A 17,739-nucleotide genomic window follows, 5' to 3' on the forward strand; every position below is an offset into this window, starting at 1 on the left:
TTCTTTTTTTATCTTATATTAAAAGCCTCTGGTGCAAATCTTTGTCTAAAACAGACAATGCAATGAGACATGAGTTATAAAGCTTGTTCAGTACACTGACTCAGATAAAGACGTTTTAAATAATGTTTAGACATTTCAAAAGTGCTTTCTAATCATGTCGTTCAGGTAAGCAGTATTAAGGTTTTGTGATAATACTACTATATCTTCCTCAGCCGGTACTAAAGTAGTGAAATCTATGTTGGACCATCGGGACAAAAGAAAATAACAATTTAAAAGGTGGTTCATTTCAAGACTTTCCTATCTTTTATTATTTATAATGTGGGTTTAAAAGCAAAAAGTTTTAATTTAGCTGCTAATTTGGGCTCAATTTGAAGCATCAGCTGCAAAGCAAACAGAGCCTAATGCAGGGGGTGTCAAGTGGCATTCTATAGATACAGAAGAATGAATCAACAGTAAAAATTCTTGAAGCATGTTGCCTGCTGAGCCTATTAATCTGAAACTTCCTGGTGCCAGCGGGATGGCACAGTCTCAATGGGCACCCCTTGTTCCCATATTGAGAACTTGAGATGATTCTGCAGGAGGCTGGCGCGTTCTTTAACTCTTTGAGAAACGGAATGGATTTTTTTACATATTAACGTTGTTCAATACACAAGGCTTTTGGAATGGTATTCAAAAACCAGAAAAGGACTGGGAAGACATGTACATGTTGAGTGGAAAGCATGTCGTAATCACAGTTAAAGTGTGACAAAAATATCATCAGAAATGGCTGCTTTGCAGCCCATCTTCAGCATAACCTGTTTTTACAATTAATTTTCCAAGTGCGTCTTTTCATTCCTCTGACCAATGATCAGCCACCTAACCTGCTGTTTCTGGTGTGTGGTCTAATGCCTCGGTATCTGTATGCTGGAGGCCCACAATCACAGCACAGAAATTAATGTTTATTTCATCATCACAATAGCACAGTAACCTTTGAGCACCGATTTGATAATGAATGACTTTCACTAAGTGTACAGGGAATTGAAGCAATTTGGCTCTCCAAACATTCTTTACTTAGTTGTAATTAATTAGGGTATACAGGTTTTTGGCTGGTGATAAATTGCCACATCCTAGATTTAGAATTGGAGGTCGCTCTCTCAAAGATATTTTTTTTTCATGTGAACATGAAGGTGTCCCTGTCATATGTTCCATGAAAATGTAATATTTTACCCTTTGTTGTAATGAGGTTAAAGCACACTGAAGGTTATTTGATGGCGTGAATGTGTGCTTGGTGAATACATACCATAGTTGGATTAGAACAGAGATTGTAAAAGAGAGTTGTGAGAATTTTCACAGCTAAGCGGTACCAGTGGGAGTGCTACCTCCTGGGCCTGTGTTTATCTTCCATTGGAATAATCATGGATTGACAGTTTTCTTTTTTAAGAGTGGCTTGTCCCCAGGACAATAAGAAACACCATTTGTATTAGTTTCAAAGTTCACTGGTCTAGAACACAACACGGGGGTCAGTGTTCTATGTTGCCCTTGTCTGTTAGACAACCAGTGTGTGTAAACACTAGTCTCTAACCGTGAACAAACTGTTTCTTTTTTTCTTGTGGCCATTTGAAAGAGCAATACTCACTACAGCTTTGGCTTTGGATATTAAGTATAAACAGTAAGAGATGACAACATAAAAAATGGTAAACAATAAGCATGCATAATTTTTAGTTTAAGCAAATTCATTTGAATATTAAAATTGATTTTACAATGAGTTTGACTATTTTTTAAAACAGTTGTACTTATCAACTCGTAGGAGTTTATTTTGCAAACCACATGTTTTACTTTTCTGACCTGTTAATAGTAAGAGAATAATATTTTGTTGATAAACAATGCTGTAAAAAATTCAATTGATTTGTGTGGGAAAGAGGCCAGTAAAGTTGCTCAATTTCCTGGCGTTAAGTCTAAGAGGGTCATCACTAAGCATCCCATACAAAGAAGCCCTTGTCTTAATGAGGAATCTCTACACACAAATCTGTTGTAAAACAACAATAGTTAGGAAGCAGCTAATGAGGCTATCATGGAGTCCAGAGAGTCTTGCGAACAAGCCCAGCAAAGAGAAAAGAATATAAAGAGGACACGTTGCGCCAGCAACAGTGCTTACATTGATTGCTTAGGTTTCTAAGTCAAAACCCAGAGTGAAATAAAATATTTGAGCTTGTAAATCTGAAGTGTAAGGGTTGGACTATTCACTGCTTGTTGTCATGTTTACCAAGTCCTTGTGCAGCAAGCTTGCTTCATAAACTGTATCTATAAATGTAGCCTTTATTGTTCAGGCTAAAGTGACATTTTTTTGTAAACAGAAAAATTAACTCTCTACGTATTAGCATACAACATGGTAAAAAAAAAAAAGATGGGTTTCAGCTGGGGCTGTTTGCTTTTGAACATTTGAGAAACAATAGTTTGTCTGATCTAGTACTTCTTGTTTCAAAAAATAAATTAATAAACGTATGCATCAATATATACTTAGCTATGGCATGTTGCTTGATTTCTGTACAGATTTATCTGATGTCTGGAAAGAATTCACTTGCTTTTATTCAGCAACCTACCTGCATACTAAGAAAGTATTCCCTCAGTACCTGTTCATGGAAAACTTGGCAGAAAGCCGTTTATGTGTACAATAGCAGCCCCCCCCCCCCCACCAAAAAAAGTATTATGTGCTTTTTGTGTGTCTACAATATGTGAGGATAGCTTGCCATTAATGTTTTGACAATATCAGCAAAAGAATGCAAAGACTTTTAACCCATGGAGAATGGCCTAACCATTGTAAAGAAAGGCTTCAGTCAAGGCTTTTTGCTTGAAATTCTATCTGTGAAGACCAGGGGCTGGGCACGGCTTGGCGTAATGCCACAGCAGTAATCTAGTCTGCTTAACCAGAGATTACCATTTACATAGACAGGTTGCTTCAGAAAAAAAGGAATGGGTTCTAGGAGATTACTCTGGCACAACACAGGAAGACAAACTGCCACAAGCCTTTAATAAAAACAAGGACTCGTCATCCATTATGCAAAGATTAGTCCCACCCACACTGACTCTGTTTCAGCTAGATCCCCCTGTCCATTAATGTGTCACCTTTCTGTGCATTTCTGTGTGCTATGTGTGCTGCAGCTGCAGTGTCTTTTTCCTACCAAACTGTCAGTCAGTCACATACACTTTTGAGCCACCTTCTGCATACCCCCTTCCTAACAAATTGTTACTTTTACTGGAATGTTTTGGTACATTCTTTCTCTCTTGTATTAAAAGGCACGAAGCTATAGAATTCTTCACTGGTGTAAATTCTCACAGGGCCACAGAACCTCTGTAGGATCAGAGGTTAACATTTTGTGTTTACACATACAAAGAACACCGTGATCATCCCCCAATTGTACTATTTTCAACTGTTTAAGTAAACAATTATTTATTTATTTATACGTCAAAGATACAACCAAGTGTTAAAATCCAATAACAAACCCAAATTTCTGAAAAACTGAAATGTGCTTTTTTTTTTGTTAAATTTCATAAACAAGTGTTTAGCATAATTTCCATGCGATCTAAAAACAGAGATATGGTTTCTAAAACAAAATACACACACCACAGTCAGTGACACGCAGTTCCACATTCCATTTTTCCTTTTGTTTACACATTTTATGGCCATTCTCATCACTCATTATTTCTTTTTCTTTTCTTTTTTCGTGTGTGTATGTGTCTCTTTTTTTTTTTTCATCTGGCAGAGTCCCATTCATCCTCCATCTGTGTAAAGCAGGAGCCACACGAAGCGTCGCTGGCTCCTTTCACCCCCTCCTCCCTGGCAGGCTCAGGCCTAGCGGAGTTCCAGTATTTCCAGCACACCGTGTCAATAGACGCCTCCACCCCTTGCTACAGTGCATATACCCACCACAGCCCCAGCTACGGGCAGTATGCAAGCCAACCTTTAATAGCAGGTACACCACTACTAAATACACAGTATGCCAAATAAGTGTGGGGGGGAAATTGCTTCTGAAGAACATACTGCGCTGAACTAGTGATTCCTTTGAAACAACGAACATCACATAAAATAGTTCCCCTGTGTTTTAGCCATTTTATTTATCTACTTACTATACATATGGTAACCACCAAAATGACAACCAATGAACAACTAACAATTGAGTTTTCTGATGTCTGAGTTGTTAAACGACACTTTACCATGGAGAAAATCACCTATTTTCTGTAGTTTGGAATATGTTTTCCAGAAGACAATAGCACTGTTGAGTATAAACATAGCAAATCAATGTATTCACCATTCACATCATGAAACTGGCAGTGATTAAATATCATTACAACACCCATATTCAGATCTTAGAATAGCTTGCCTTAACTAGGCCTTGTTTTTCACTGAGCTTTTTAATATATATAATTTATATTACCTTATATTACCTGAATTTTTTTAGTTGCGTTAATAAATAAAAGTTTCTGTTGCCAACTCTGGTTTATTAAAACGTTTGGCACGAAGAGAATAGCTGTCTTACTGCTGGAGTAACTGACGTTTACTTTGTTGTGCGATCATGGTAATTGTTAAAGTTTAAATTTTTTATGGAGTCATTTTCAGGAGGAGGCTGGTGCCATGCTATTTTATATGGCAGAAAGCAGGCCTTGATGTTGCTAGGCACCCCACTATGGCATGTTAAAATATTCATGGTTGTATTATGTAAACAAGAGCAACTTTGACTGCTGTCTTCCTCATTAATGTTCAATTGGGAAATGATTTTCCCCCGACCCCCAGTGCCCCTCGTGCTAACAATGTATCATTTGCGGGCCTTTGAAGCTCAGGAGCTAGAGGAGCTTTGGCTCGGCTCAAACTACGTGCGGCAGCACAATCACCCTGGTGCCTGGGTAGGACAGTCACCAGTCACAACCAATTACGTAGCTGAATGTGGAACCATTGTGCTCAGCTCAATATGATGCTCACGTTTTAGTGGGACCAGAGTCACAAAGGACCTGGTGTACATCTATATTCTGTCGTGTCAGGTGAATAGGATATTTGAGGACATTGGGGTTAACTTAACCTTGTTTTTTTTACTGTGATTTTGGCTGAAATAAGCTTAAAAGTTTGTAAAGTGGCAGAACCCTATTTTTGTATAATAGGGAAACTATCCTTTAACAAAAACAAACAAAAAAAAATATTGAAAGTAGTTTGTTTTAAATCTTTGTTTAAATCTTTTTTTCTCCATTATAATTCACTATTTTCTTGAGTTATGTAATAACGTGACCCTATTTTGACAACAATATTGCCAATGCCTATTGTTAAAGCATAGGTTGTCACCTCTGCTGCCAGACTATAGTGTAGTGCAGTATCACTGCATTCTGATACAGGTGATTATGCCTGGCCAAGTGTTGAAGGCTAGCTAATCCCTAGTGTAAGGCAAAGTCTTCACTGTTAGTGTGACAGTTTTATAGAGCCAGGTGAATCACTGACCCTCACAGCGACTGCACATTGTCTCTTGAACTCGCTTGCTGTTTTTTCCTTAAAATCTCATTTCGTACTTCTTTACTGTTTAACGCCAAAGGCAATTTTTATTTCTCATTCATTTTATGCCCCATATAACATACTGTAATATATTTTTGAAAAACAGTCTGTCAAGCCCATTATTACCGGGGACTTTGCTGTCAACCATTAAATGTAGAAATAAATACACCTTATGCAGAATCCTTTCAAGCGTATATATAGCACACAGACTTGAGACCACTTTGATGTGTGTGTATATAAATGTATTAACCAATACAATAGTGTAGTAAACACATCCAAATCTGGTACTATAGTTTTCATTGTACTGTATTTAAAATAATTTGTACAGGGTTTTTAGCCTTCCTATTCTATTAAGAAGTAGCTTTAACAGATTTACAAAAGAAATAAAAAGTCAGTATGTGCTTTGAGACTACCCCCATTGTCTGTCGCTTATCCTATCTATATCTTACTCATAGCAGATATGGTGCTTGTTGTTTTAAGATACATGCTGTAAATCCTGGGGATAATCACTGGAAATCCTGGGGAATTAAGTGAATGTGTTAACACAAAACGTAGATGCAGGATATAATAACACTGCAATATAAAAGGAAAACAAAGGTTTGTGGTTAAACCTGCCTGTTGCATTCAAGTTTTATAAAGGTTGTGTTTTGTGTTTTCTAGGTCGTGACATGGCAGGTACCACCCTTCCTGGCTATCCCCCCCATGTACCACCGACTGGACAGGGCAGCTACCCCACCTCTACACTTGCTGGAATGGTCCCTGGTAGGTTACTTTTTTATATGAATCACAATACCCCCTAACCACACACACAATCACAAACAGACTAATTGTAATGTAATGTGTTTCTTTCTACTTTTTACAAAAAAAACACTTAATAATTGTTGCAGACTTTCTTGCAAGTGAACAGGTCAATGCAGGTTTTATCTTGTTCTCGTTCTCTTGCTTTTTGTGTTGCCTTCTTTTCAGTGACTGAGGCCTAGAGAAACCGGTACAATGCAAACTGGACAACCAGATACTGTAGATAGCCCACAAAACATAGAACATGCAGTTGCCTTCAAAACATATTTTTTATATATTAAAATAAATGAATAGGATAAAAATAGCAAGAACTTTCTTTCACACACTGGTTTCCTGTGAGCTGTTTCGGTAGTAAAATTAATCCTTGCCATGATACCATGCTGAATTGTATTCTTTTGACCCAACAATAAACACATTTAGGATAATGATTACCAATGAATCTGCATGCCTAGGCATGCAGCATTGACCTTAAGTTAGAAAGTGAGCATAGTTAAGAGACAACCTGATGCGGAGGAAGAAATTAAACGTGCTCGATAACTGATCAGTGGGAAGGAGATAGGACAGTTCCTTTCAGTTACACTTCAGTTCCAAAGCTCATTATCCCCTTGTGTGCGCACCTTCACAAGTCGTCGATAAACATTGTTTTCAGCCGTCCTCAAGCCCCAGTGCTACAGAGCGTATCTCTTTCTCCTCTACTTAACCTGCAATTCAGGTTCACAGCAAACAGTTAAGGGTCACAAAACAGGCAAGAGAGGCCTGTAAATATTTAAATCACTATCTCTCCTAGGGACATGGCTAGAGTTTCACTGCCGACCACAAGCATAGAGGTACTATCTCTATGCATTTCTTCAGACCAAAAACTATTGTTGCATTTTCTTTTAGAGCACCTTCAAAATATAATACACCATAGTATTGTCAAATGTACAGTAGTTACCCATACGTACAAAGCATGAGGGTGACATATTATTTTGGCACAACAATAATACATTGTTGATCTTTATTATTTAGAGTAAGCATGTGCTAATGGTATTATAATCCATTATAAATTAGTAACTTAAACAAAATAGTATGGATGCTGTACTGTTTATTTGTGATAAAACATAAAAAAAAAAAAAACATATTTCACTATTTAATAAACAGCCTCCACGTGCATTAAGCCTAATATTGCTGCTTTCTAATATTTGTTTCAGTTTTGTAATTCATTCTGTGACAGAATTCATTCTGTTGGCAAACAGTTATTTTCAAGTACATCAAATACGTTTTTTATCAAACATTCATTTTCATCAGTCACACACAGTAACGTGAAGCCCTGAAATCCTTTTAATCCTAAGGCTATACGTTTTGTGCGCTTTCCCATTCATCGGGCCTAGGCCGACTAGATTTAGTGACAGGCCCCAAACACTGTTAAACCAAAAGCCATTCTTCACCAGCTTCATATAAAATCTTGCCTTTATTGTCTCATAAAAGAAAGAAACGTGTTGGACCCACTGCATTGCTCACTGCCACGGTCTGAGTTACTTCCTGAAACTGGAATTCTGCAGCACACACAAAAAAAAAAAAATCCAGTCTTTACTGACTAAAGTTCCAGGAGTTTATATGGGTACTAGCAAGGTATCAGTAAGTGAGTAAAAGTGAGTTTCCTGAATTGTGTCTTTCTCTGTGTTGAACTATAAATAACGCAATTCTTAAAATGCTATGTAGTGAAATATAAAAAACAAATCATCTTAATTAATCATTTCTTTTTAAGGGAGTGAATTTTCTGGGAACCCCTATTCCCATCCACAGTACACACCCTACAATGAAGCCTGGCGGTTTAGCAACCCTGCATTATTAAGTGAGTATTACTTTTTGCATGGAAATATCATTTTATATTGTAACAGGTGGTTTATTGTTTCAGTAATATACACATTAAGCTTAATCTTTATTTACCAATTTTAATATTTTGCAAATTAGTCTTAGTTATTTTTTTAGAAATCTATTTATTTTATAATGCTGTACACAAGTTGTCAATAGCCTATATTTGTAGGAATGCTAATTTTAGGGATGCAATATTGTTGTTAAAATATTAGATTTTAGATTTTAAAAAATCTTTATTGCATTTGTAATTAGATCACAATGTTTTTTTTTTTTTTTTTTTTACTATGTTAATATAAGAAAACAGATATGATTTGTTTGTGTTTTTTTTTCAACCAGTATTCTTCTCCTGTGTTAACTTTCAGGTTCCCCTTATTATTATAGTGCAGCATCTAGGGGCTCCGCACCTCCCACTGTTGCCACTGCCTATGACCGCCACTAGTTACCACAGAAACCAAATGAAACTGCAAGACGATGGGTATGGCCTCCATATTGTACCAGTCTGATCGGCATTAAAGTCAAAGGGATGAAAGGCGACTCCAAACCATCCAACTCTCTCTTACATACAGTGTGAAGGATGGACACCTAACAATTTCACACACACACGCACACACACACACACTAATTGACCTTTTGAACTGTATACACCAAGTCCTATGCTTCAATCTACAAGATTTTAAAATTTCAAGAGGCTGAGGAAGAATTAAAAAAAAAGACAAAACATGGTGTACGGAAAGGACAAAGTAAAGACTGACAAGTGTTTATTTTTTTGTTTATTTGTTCTTGGATCAATACATTCCTGTACTTGATTGCTCCCTCCTCTTCTCCCAAAAGGACCAGCATTTGAAAGCAGTATAGTTGACTCTGAAGAAGCATTTTCTTTTCCCAGACGCATGGAAAAAGTGAACACTTACTCTTCCTTGTTAATGGTGAACGAGAGGACGGTATGAAGCTGTCTGCCATTCAAGAAGATTGCAACAGAGTAGGCTGCAGCTATGGTGTTCCACTCCCTTTGTCAATGCATCCAAAAACATTCTTGGAATAAAATATATACATATATGCTTGACGATGCCATGAGAAGATTAAGTGGACATGTTTCCTGTGATACACAATCAGATGTAAAAATAAATAAATAAAAAAAACCATGACACATCTGGTCTTCTACCAACCAGAAATTAAATAAGTAAATAAATATTCTTAAATTAAGTTTTTTTTAAAATTATTATTATTATTATTATTATTATTATTATTATTATTATTATTATTATTATGATGATGATGATGAAGGTCTGTATGAACATTAGGGATCAGTTCTTTTTTTCTTTTTTTTTTTTTTTTAAACCAAGGCAAATGATCTTGAAGAGAGTCCATGCAATACCTGATCTTTGTTTTGTACTTATTTTTGCACTATTATCTTAAGGTATGATGGTATATGATATAAACACTCAGAGTTCACTTGCAGTAACTACCTTTTCTGCAGCGGGGCAGTATGGACAACCTTTATTACAACAACAAAACAAATGTGTGTGAAGCTTCATTTTGTCAATTGATCAGAGCTGGCACTTAGGAAGCTATTACAAGTTTACAAATTCCAAACCTATGCCATTATTTTGGTTACATTTATAGAAACATGCTCTGTGCATGACTGTAGATAGCTAAGAAGTCAAACTTTTTTTTTTTTTTTTACACAGGCCTGTCCTGAAGCTTCTGTGACACTACCTGCCATATGCAGTTGCTTCAAAGCCTTAGTCCAAATTTCTACTTTTGTTTTGGCATATATTAGAAATGGGGGAAATAAAAAAAAACCCATTCTTTAAAAAAATAATTGTAACAATTTGCACTTATAAAACGTAAACATGTACATGTTTTTTTTTGTGAAGACATCCATAGCTGATAGTTGAACTTGAGAGACACAGTTTGTGGACAACCATATTCTCTTTGAAGCCTAGGCAGTTGTGACAAACATAACTACTTTTATTCAAATACATTCAGGCCATAGGCTTCAAGCCATGCCGATGATAAACACTTAAGGTATGTAAAGAGGACTGCACAGTTTTTTCCTACCACTTTTTAAATACAATTTTAAGTTACACTGTATATGGAGACATATTGGTGGATTTCTTTCTAAATCAAACTGATACCTTGATCTACCAGTGAAGTTTGGTCAACAATTTGTACTGAAAATCACAGAACATTTTACACCATTTAGGAAAACAGAAGATTTGTATGCCTTACAGCTCTATTTTCTAGTAGAAATGCATTCTTTAAAAACATATTCTACTTCAGAGAATAGTAGTAAGTAACTAAAAATAGTCTTTACCAGTTAAGAATGTAGTCAAGAAGGAAACAACAGCAACTCTAACATAAAAACTACTATTTCAGTATGAAGGAATTGTCGACACATACTGCTCCTAACAAAACTGGAAAGTGAATGTACTTCTTACAACATTTGCCAAAGACTTAGTTCTTGTTAATATTTTATTTACAGTATGTGTATGCATTGTAAAAGCAGTATTATAGTAAAAACAAACTAGTCAACACTGAAAATGTATGTGGTAATATTATTCAGAGACAAAGATCGTCATTATACATATTTAAACTCTGTAGACTGGAAATGTAAACAAAAAGGTGAATTCTAGCAATTATTTAATGTTATGTTATTTGCAACAAATTGCTGCTTTGTAGAATGATTTGTGTATAATGTGAAGACAATTCTTCTCTGTATATAAGATCACCTACATCTTGACCATTGCAGTATCGTACTAATTTACTGGTCCCATCTGTAGATATTTCAACAAAAACATTACATCATTTGTGTGTCTGAAGTCCTGTTGTGCTCTTTGAAAAAAATAAATTAAAAAAATGAAGCACAGCATGAACTTTGAACCTTGTGAACTGACAGTTCAAGGGTTTCAAGATGCGGTCCATCATTACCTGTAAGGGGTTGCTTCAACATTTTTTTTTACATTTTTTTCTTTTTTTACAAAACCTTTTCTAAAATCACTATGCAAATTAAGAAAATGGCTTTCTTTAATGTCTTCTTTTGCTGGACCCTACCAAGTCACATATTTTTTCACTTTTTTTTTAAAACTGTGAAAAAGCAGTTTCGGATTGCGAACATGAACATAACACAGCAAAAATACTGATAAAAGTATTTCTATTATCTGATTCGAAAAACTGTTGTCACAACTCTTGTCTGATCGTACTATCCATTCCACACTCATTGTGAAGTGTTATCATGTTTTAACTGAGGTGTCAAGAGAGCCTTGGGATTTGCATTTCAGTAAAAGAAGCTTATTTTTGTGACCATTAAAAGTTATAGTGACAGCATCCCCCAACCTATTTCATTGTGGTCGTTTGCATGCTTTTCACACTTGCATACCCAGTGGAATAAAAATGACAAATGACTAGCTTCCTGGACAAAGGCTGCATTAAAAGCTTCTCATGTATTTTTTGTATTTTATTTTTTTGGTTGACATTATATCTGAATCAGATGACCCTATAAACCCTCCAAACGAATGACAAACAAAAAAAAAATGTCTGATTGTGCAACGATGCATTGCACCTCCTTGCTCTGAAAGCAGAAATGGTTCACAATCACATTGCATTTGGGATCTGAATATAAACTGCTGTATTTCTATGATGCAACAGTTTGGTACTTTATCATACCACCTATAACAAAAAATGGAGACATAATAAATAAGACTGCACAGCCGATAAAAGAGGGACTGGGTCTCTTGTGAAGATGACACAAGGAACATGTCACAGATCTAACAAGCATTTTTGATGGTCTATAGCTAAAGCCACATGGCTTCAATCATTGTTCTAGTTCTGTTCAGATTTTTTGTGCACATGATAAATAAATTTTTGTATGTCAACTCAGAGTCATGACTCCTCCATGTAATTGAAGAGATAATTAACTCTAGCAGTACCCAATAGCTGTCCATTCTGAGGGTTCTAAGGTTACCTAATATATTAACCAATCCCAGCTGTTTTTCCTCCTCTTCTGAATGTCTCTGACACAATGAACTCCAAATTGGATCAGGCACTGGAACATACAAGTAACGGGGTATTGCTTGGATTCAAGAAACTAATACAGCATCCACAACATACATTGTCTTGATTTGTATGTACAGTAACCTATTATACACACATCAGTTATACAGTATTGGAATGGATTACTACATACAGAACATAGATACATTAAATAAAGTCAAAAGCATGTTTTATACGGCATTTGTCATGCTACAGTAAATGGCCACACAATTATAAAAACATGCTTTTATATGTTTTCATGTATAGCAGTTTTCCATCAGGTTTTTATTAAGTAGTCTGAATCGTATAAAGAATCAACAAGAAGATTAAATGATGGATCAAACACAGCTACATGATTAGCACATATAGTAGTCTGGCATTAGCCCAGGCAATTATGAAACATTATAATAATATGGTGATAGGTGTGGCACTGTCATTATGTAAAATCTAGGTCTAGGAATTTCTGCTGACATTAACCAAAAAGCACTAATAGTATTATCTTTGTAAAAATAAAATGTGGATAAATGAAACAGATGTAATGATGTAACAATTGATTTTACCATTTACTAGTGCTGCTTTTGTCTGAGTAATTTATTAGTTTACCTGGCTTTGTTACAATAAATGCATCAACATTGGACATTATTCAGAGTATATACAACAATATACATTAAAATACATTCAAAGAGAAATCAAAAGCTTCACACTGAGACTACAGTAACATGTTAACATAGTGCTCATGATTCATAAAAACGGTAGTATTTTGTTATGCAATGATTTATGTAAATTGAAACCATGATAAAATAGATGCAAGGAAATAACTGTGGAAATGTAATTTAAATACATTTGTCTGGACTGACAAAGAAATTTACTGAAAAGTAAAAACATTACAAACAAACAAGAAACCCCCTCAGATTACCTTCAAACGCCTTCTTTAAATGTTTATTGTTAATTGAGTTGTTTATTGCTAGTTGGGAAACTTTATTGGGTTCATGATGATTTAATAGATTTTAGAATCTAGCCCATAATCTGCTGCATAACTTTATGGTTTGTACTGTATCTTAGATTCATATGCATATATATTAGTGATTTTACATATGTAATTATACATTGTGGCATTTCATTTTAAATATATTTCATGTGAAACAACATTTGATTTACCTTGACAGGCACCATCTTGGCATTTCGTTTGCAGACTAAAGCCTCATGCTCCTTACTGTGGCACACATGGCGATGCATTAATGTAGTATCTTTGTGCAGTGTAAGGCAGATATATTGGGGTCCACCATCCTTTAAATCCCTAAGTAAGGAATTACGTTTTAATTCTCAGGGGGGTTATTTGGTCCACAAACACATATATGCAACAAAAGGCGTGTCACAAACTAAAGGCTTGGGTAACACAATACATTTGGAATTAAATTACTTCCAGAATGGTCTTGCTACTAAGTATACATCTTCAGGTAACTGGCTATTATAATATTAGCTGAAAAGACAACGCTGCTTTTTTTTTAATCATTTCTAATCTTATAATTACCAACTTTTCCTGTCATCAGTGTTTTCGGTCAGGAGAGTGCCCAGATAATATGTTTATAATATGTTATATAATCATTGCATTTTATAATTTACTAAAGTAATATTTTTTTTTTACCATCTTATATTAAGTGTTTTGTTAAAACAATTAATATAAATGAATGACTTTGAGGTGGGAGCTGGATTCACAGTGGTTGTGAGTTTATTTTGCTTTGATGAATTTAAATGACTGCTTTGATTCGAGATGATGATACCACTACAAGATACTCATACAGTCCCAGGCTACAAATAACTTGGTTCCAATTTTCCACTCTGGGCAAATTGGCCATATTAGATTTATTATGGTGGGGACAATTTCCTTGCGATTACAGTCCCTGTTTCAACTTTGCATGTGCTTCTTATTATTGAACAATTAGCCTGTGTTTTGTGTTTAGTTTGTAAAATGAAACTCAAGCATTTCTGTTGTTAATATTCAGAATGGTTTGTAACTAATGCTGAAAGGCCCTTCTACTAGTTGGCTGCTGGTTTAAAGGTTTCTATTCACTGGACTGTATCTCTCTACATTCAACTGATTCACAAACTATCCTCCTGAGTGTTTATGTTCATACACAGAACTTCTGCAGTGCCAAGCTATACACAGCTGATCTGTTGTAATAATTCCTATGAAAGATCAGACACAATGATGTCACAACAAGAATCTTTTCATATTCAACACTAGAGTAAAGAACTTGTTTTAAATCAAGTCACGCATTGACTGGTCGAATCACACTGTTACACTTTTTGCTGTATTACTATGCAGGCCTGGAGCTTGGAATTAGTAAATTAATTCCCCAAATTCAGCTGTTTAAGGTTTAAACATACTTTCTTTTCCATGGGTTGTACTTATATGAACAGAATGCTGAAATGTACATAGAGTCCTGAAATAACTATTCCCATGTATTAGGCTACCAGTCAAGGATTTAAACAGTCAAGTTATCTTTACAATGACCCTTTAACTGTGCACTACAACTTTCAGAACCAAAGAAGCAACATAGTCCCCTAATTATAGTTTCTTCAGTATACTTCTGAACTTAAGTGACTATTCTAATTCCAAGAAAAATCGAAACGGTTGGTTCAGTTGGTTTAACCTAAACCTATTCTCATAATAGTCATAATAGGTCACAAAAATGGTGTACCATTTATAAGGAATGTTTGTGACTTTTGTGGTCAAAATCTCATTCTATGTGCTACACCCCAACATCAAATTGAGTTAAATGTAGCAACTAGTTCAACAATCTAATCTTAAAAGGAGAATTGCTGTAACTCCGAAAAATAGAAAGTACCCAAATTGCATGTGGATCCTCTTGTGGTATGTAATGAATAATAGCTCCATTGTTTTTAGTTTTTTTTTTATTATTATTATTATTATTATTTTTAAATTTGATCTTTTTGTGTTCGTGTTAACCCCTGGTTTCAGATCAATGGGATTTGACCTTAAATATGTAAATAGTGATAATTTTACAACGCTGGTTACAAGCAAGAATCAAAAGCATGCCTGACTTGTTTGTTACAACTTTTATAACAATAGTTTAACTTTACATAAATATATTAATAATTCTCAATTCATTTTTTTAAAGTTGTTCTTTAAATAAATACATATCAATAGTAAGCTATGTTCAATAGTTTTTCTAAGAAAATATTTATTTATTTATTTATTTATTTACTTAATTTGTTTAACGTATTATGTCAGATTCAAAGACTACACACTGACAGCACCTCTTTAAGGTGTGACAAGATGAATCAATTACTGTCAGACCTTGTAAGCACAGCATCACGTGCATTCCTCAATAAGTGTAACTATTAAGCAATTGATTAGATCTTAACTTTTTATGGTAGAAATATCATATGATTCCCAACAGAAGTTGAAATTAATTCAGTTTTGTTTTTTTATAGTAAAAACAGGTTTGTTGCTTTACTGTTCCTTAAGACAGTTTGCCTATTAGAGAATGGAGAAATGTGCAGCACTACAGTCTGTGAAGTTTAATAATGCATATGGTTTAAAAGCAGACTTATTCCTTCTGTGTCACACCACTGACTGCCCCAATCCCATTCCTTCCATAGCAGACTCTCTTATTCAGTTGTAATTCAATTTCTCTGCCTGTTGTTTATTTCATAGCTCCCCTGTGAAGCATCAAAAGCTGATGTTCTGTCAGCCTCTAACTGTCGTATATGTTTGTCATTCAGCCCTTGTTAAAATATAAAAAAAAAACACTTGCCTTCGTTCTTCCCCCAGCAGAGAATTCCCAGTAGTAAAATTATTCCATTTAGATGGAAACTTTTTTTGTCACTCCCCTGTCTAAATTGGCATATCTGGCTCTTTTGCAGAAACCAATAAACTGTGAACCTGTATGCATCTGTCAATCAAGCTCATCTTTACTTGAGCATGCCAGATGACAAAAAAAAAAGAAAAAAAAAAACACCAGAAAGGGATCAGCTGATTGGTTCTCATCAGCAAGGCATTACACAATGCACCTGTCATTCTCCATGCTACCCTAAGACTCTGAGGGCCCCATTCATGGAGCAGTGAGCTTCCAGAAATGTTTTTTTTTTAAACTTGTAACTCATTCTGGTATTTTTTTTTTTTTTTTTTTTACAAATTCTTAAAAAGTACCATTTGCAAATTGTAATCTACCATACACACATTCTACAGGTAAAATTAAGACAGGAAGCAAGTTCAGAATCAGAAATCTTCCAAAGTAAAGCCGCAGCAACAATAAATGGTGATGGATTTTCATTTTAATATCTTTCTTGGAAAGTACCTCACCATTGTAAAATTATAGTTTATCAAGCTGCACTAATGTACAGCAAGATACCATCTGAGTTCATATTATTAATTAGTCATTTAGCAGACACTTTGTCCAAAGCGTCTTACAGCGACTAGGGGGTGAACTATGCATCAACAACTGCTATAGAGTCACTTACAATAGGACCTCAGTTTTACATCTCATCCGAAGTTTATATAAAATGCAGGACGTTTTATTCATGTTTAAACTACAGTATAGTCTGTATTTTGTGTGTGTGTGTGTGTGTGTGTCTGTGTGTGTATATTGAGCTAATATATATATATATATATATATATATATATATATATATATATAATCATTTAATTTGGAAAAGAGTTCCATTGCAAATGCTCTTAATAATAGTAATAATAATAATAATAATAATAATAATAATAATAATAATAATAATAATAATTCTTATTATTATTGTTGTTTTTGTTAAATAACACAAAAGTCAAGTTTCTTGTAAACCTAACAATTTTGCAAGGGAATAGACTGGCATATATAATTATTATTATTTGTTTATTTAGCAGAAGCCTTTATCCAAGGCGACTTACAGAGACTAGGGTGTGTGAACAATGCATCAGCTGCAGTCACTTACAACAACATCTCACCCGAAAGACGGAGCACAAGGGGGTTAAGTGACTTGCTCAGGGTCACACAGTGAGTCAGTGGCTGAGGGGGGATTTGAACCGGGGACCTGCTGGTTACAAGCCCCTTTTCTCTAACCATCGGACCACACAGCCTCCTAAAAAGTAATTTGCAGCATTATAAAAGGTATTTTGCAGCATTATAAAAGGTATTTTGCAGCACTCTTCAAATGAACAAAAACAGCAAAATCCCAAAGAAGCCTCTCAAAATTAGATGGAAAATATAATCCAATATTTTAGATCAGCAGTGAAATATTTACCTATGTGCATAACAAGGTCAAAAACTGGGGTGAAATAAATCCACTAACCCATAAGGTTCAGATTTCAGAAAGCCATTGCTTGCTGGGATGAGTCAGAACAAATAGTACATTTTATTTAATGCAAGGATGATTATTCAGAAGTGGTATATGATGTCAAAAAATAGTATAAAATAATGGTAATGCATGTTTGAAGTTGACTTGTCACTTTTACCCAATAAACATATAAAGCATATTTGGATTGTTTGTTATCTAGTTCTGTAACTTGAATAGGTGTGTTCTCT

At 35.0% G+C, this 17,739-nt stretch overlaps 1 protein-coding gene across 6 annotated transcripts in view; it reads left to right on the forward strand.

Moving 5' to 3' along the window:
* LOC117415025 (paired box protein Pax-2a-like) overlaps positions 1-12,041 on the forward strand; it is a 45,135-nt gene extending 33,094 nt beyond the window's left edge. For 3 of the 6 annotated variants that reach the window (XM_059026403.1, XM_059026402.1, XM_059026404.1), the window contains 4 exons: positions 3,741-3,950; positions 6,173-6,274; positions 8,058-8,144; positions 8,530-12,041. In XM_059026403.1, the coding sequence (XP_058882386.1) occupies positions 3,741-3,950; positions 6,173-6,274; positions 8,058-8,144; positions 8,530-8,606 (476 nt within the window). In that variant the 3' untranslated portion in view covers positions 8,607-12,041. The remainder of the gene's footprint in view (positions 1-3,740; positions 3,951-6,172; positions 6,275-8,057; positions 8,145-8,529) is intronic. The other 3 variants (XM_059026405.1, XM_059026406.1, XM_059026407.1) reach the window with 2 other exon arrangements.
* Positions 12,042-17,739: the final 5,698 nt, after the last annotated feature.

This window comes from Acipenser ruthenus, chromosome 7 (genome assembly GCF_902713425.1).
Source record: "Acipenser ruthenus chromosome 7, fAciRut3.2 maternal haplotype, whole genome shotgun sequence".
Lineage (NCBI taxonomy): Eukaryota > Metazoa > Chordata > Actinopteri > Acipenseriformes > Acipenseridae > Acipenser > Acipenser ruthenus.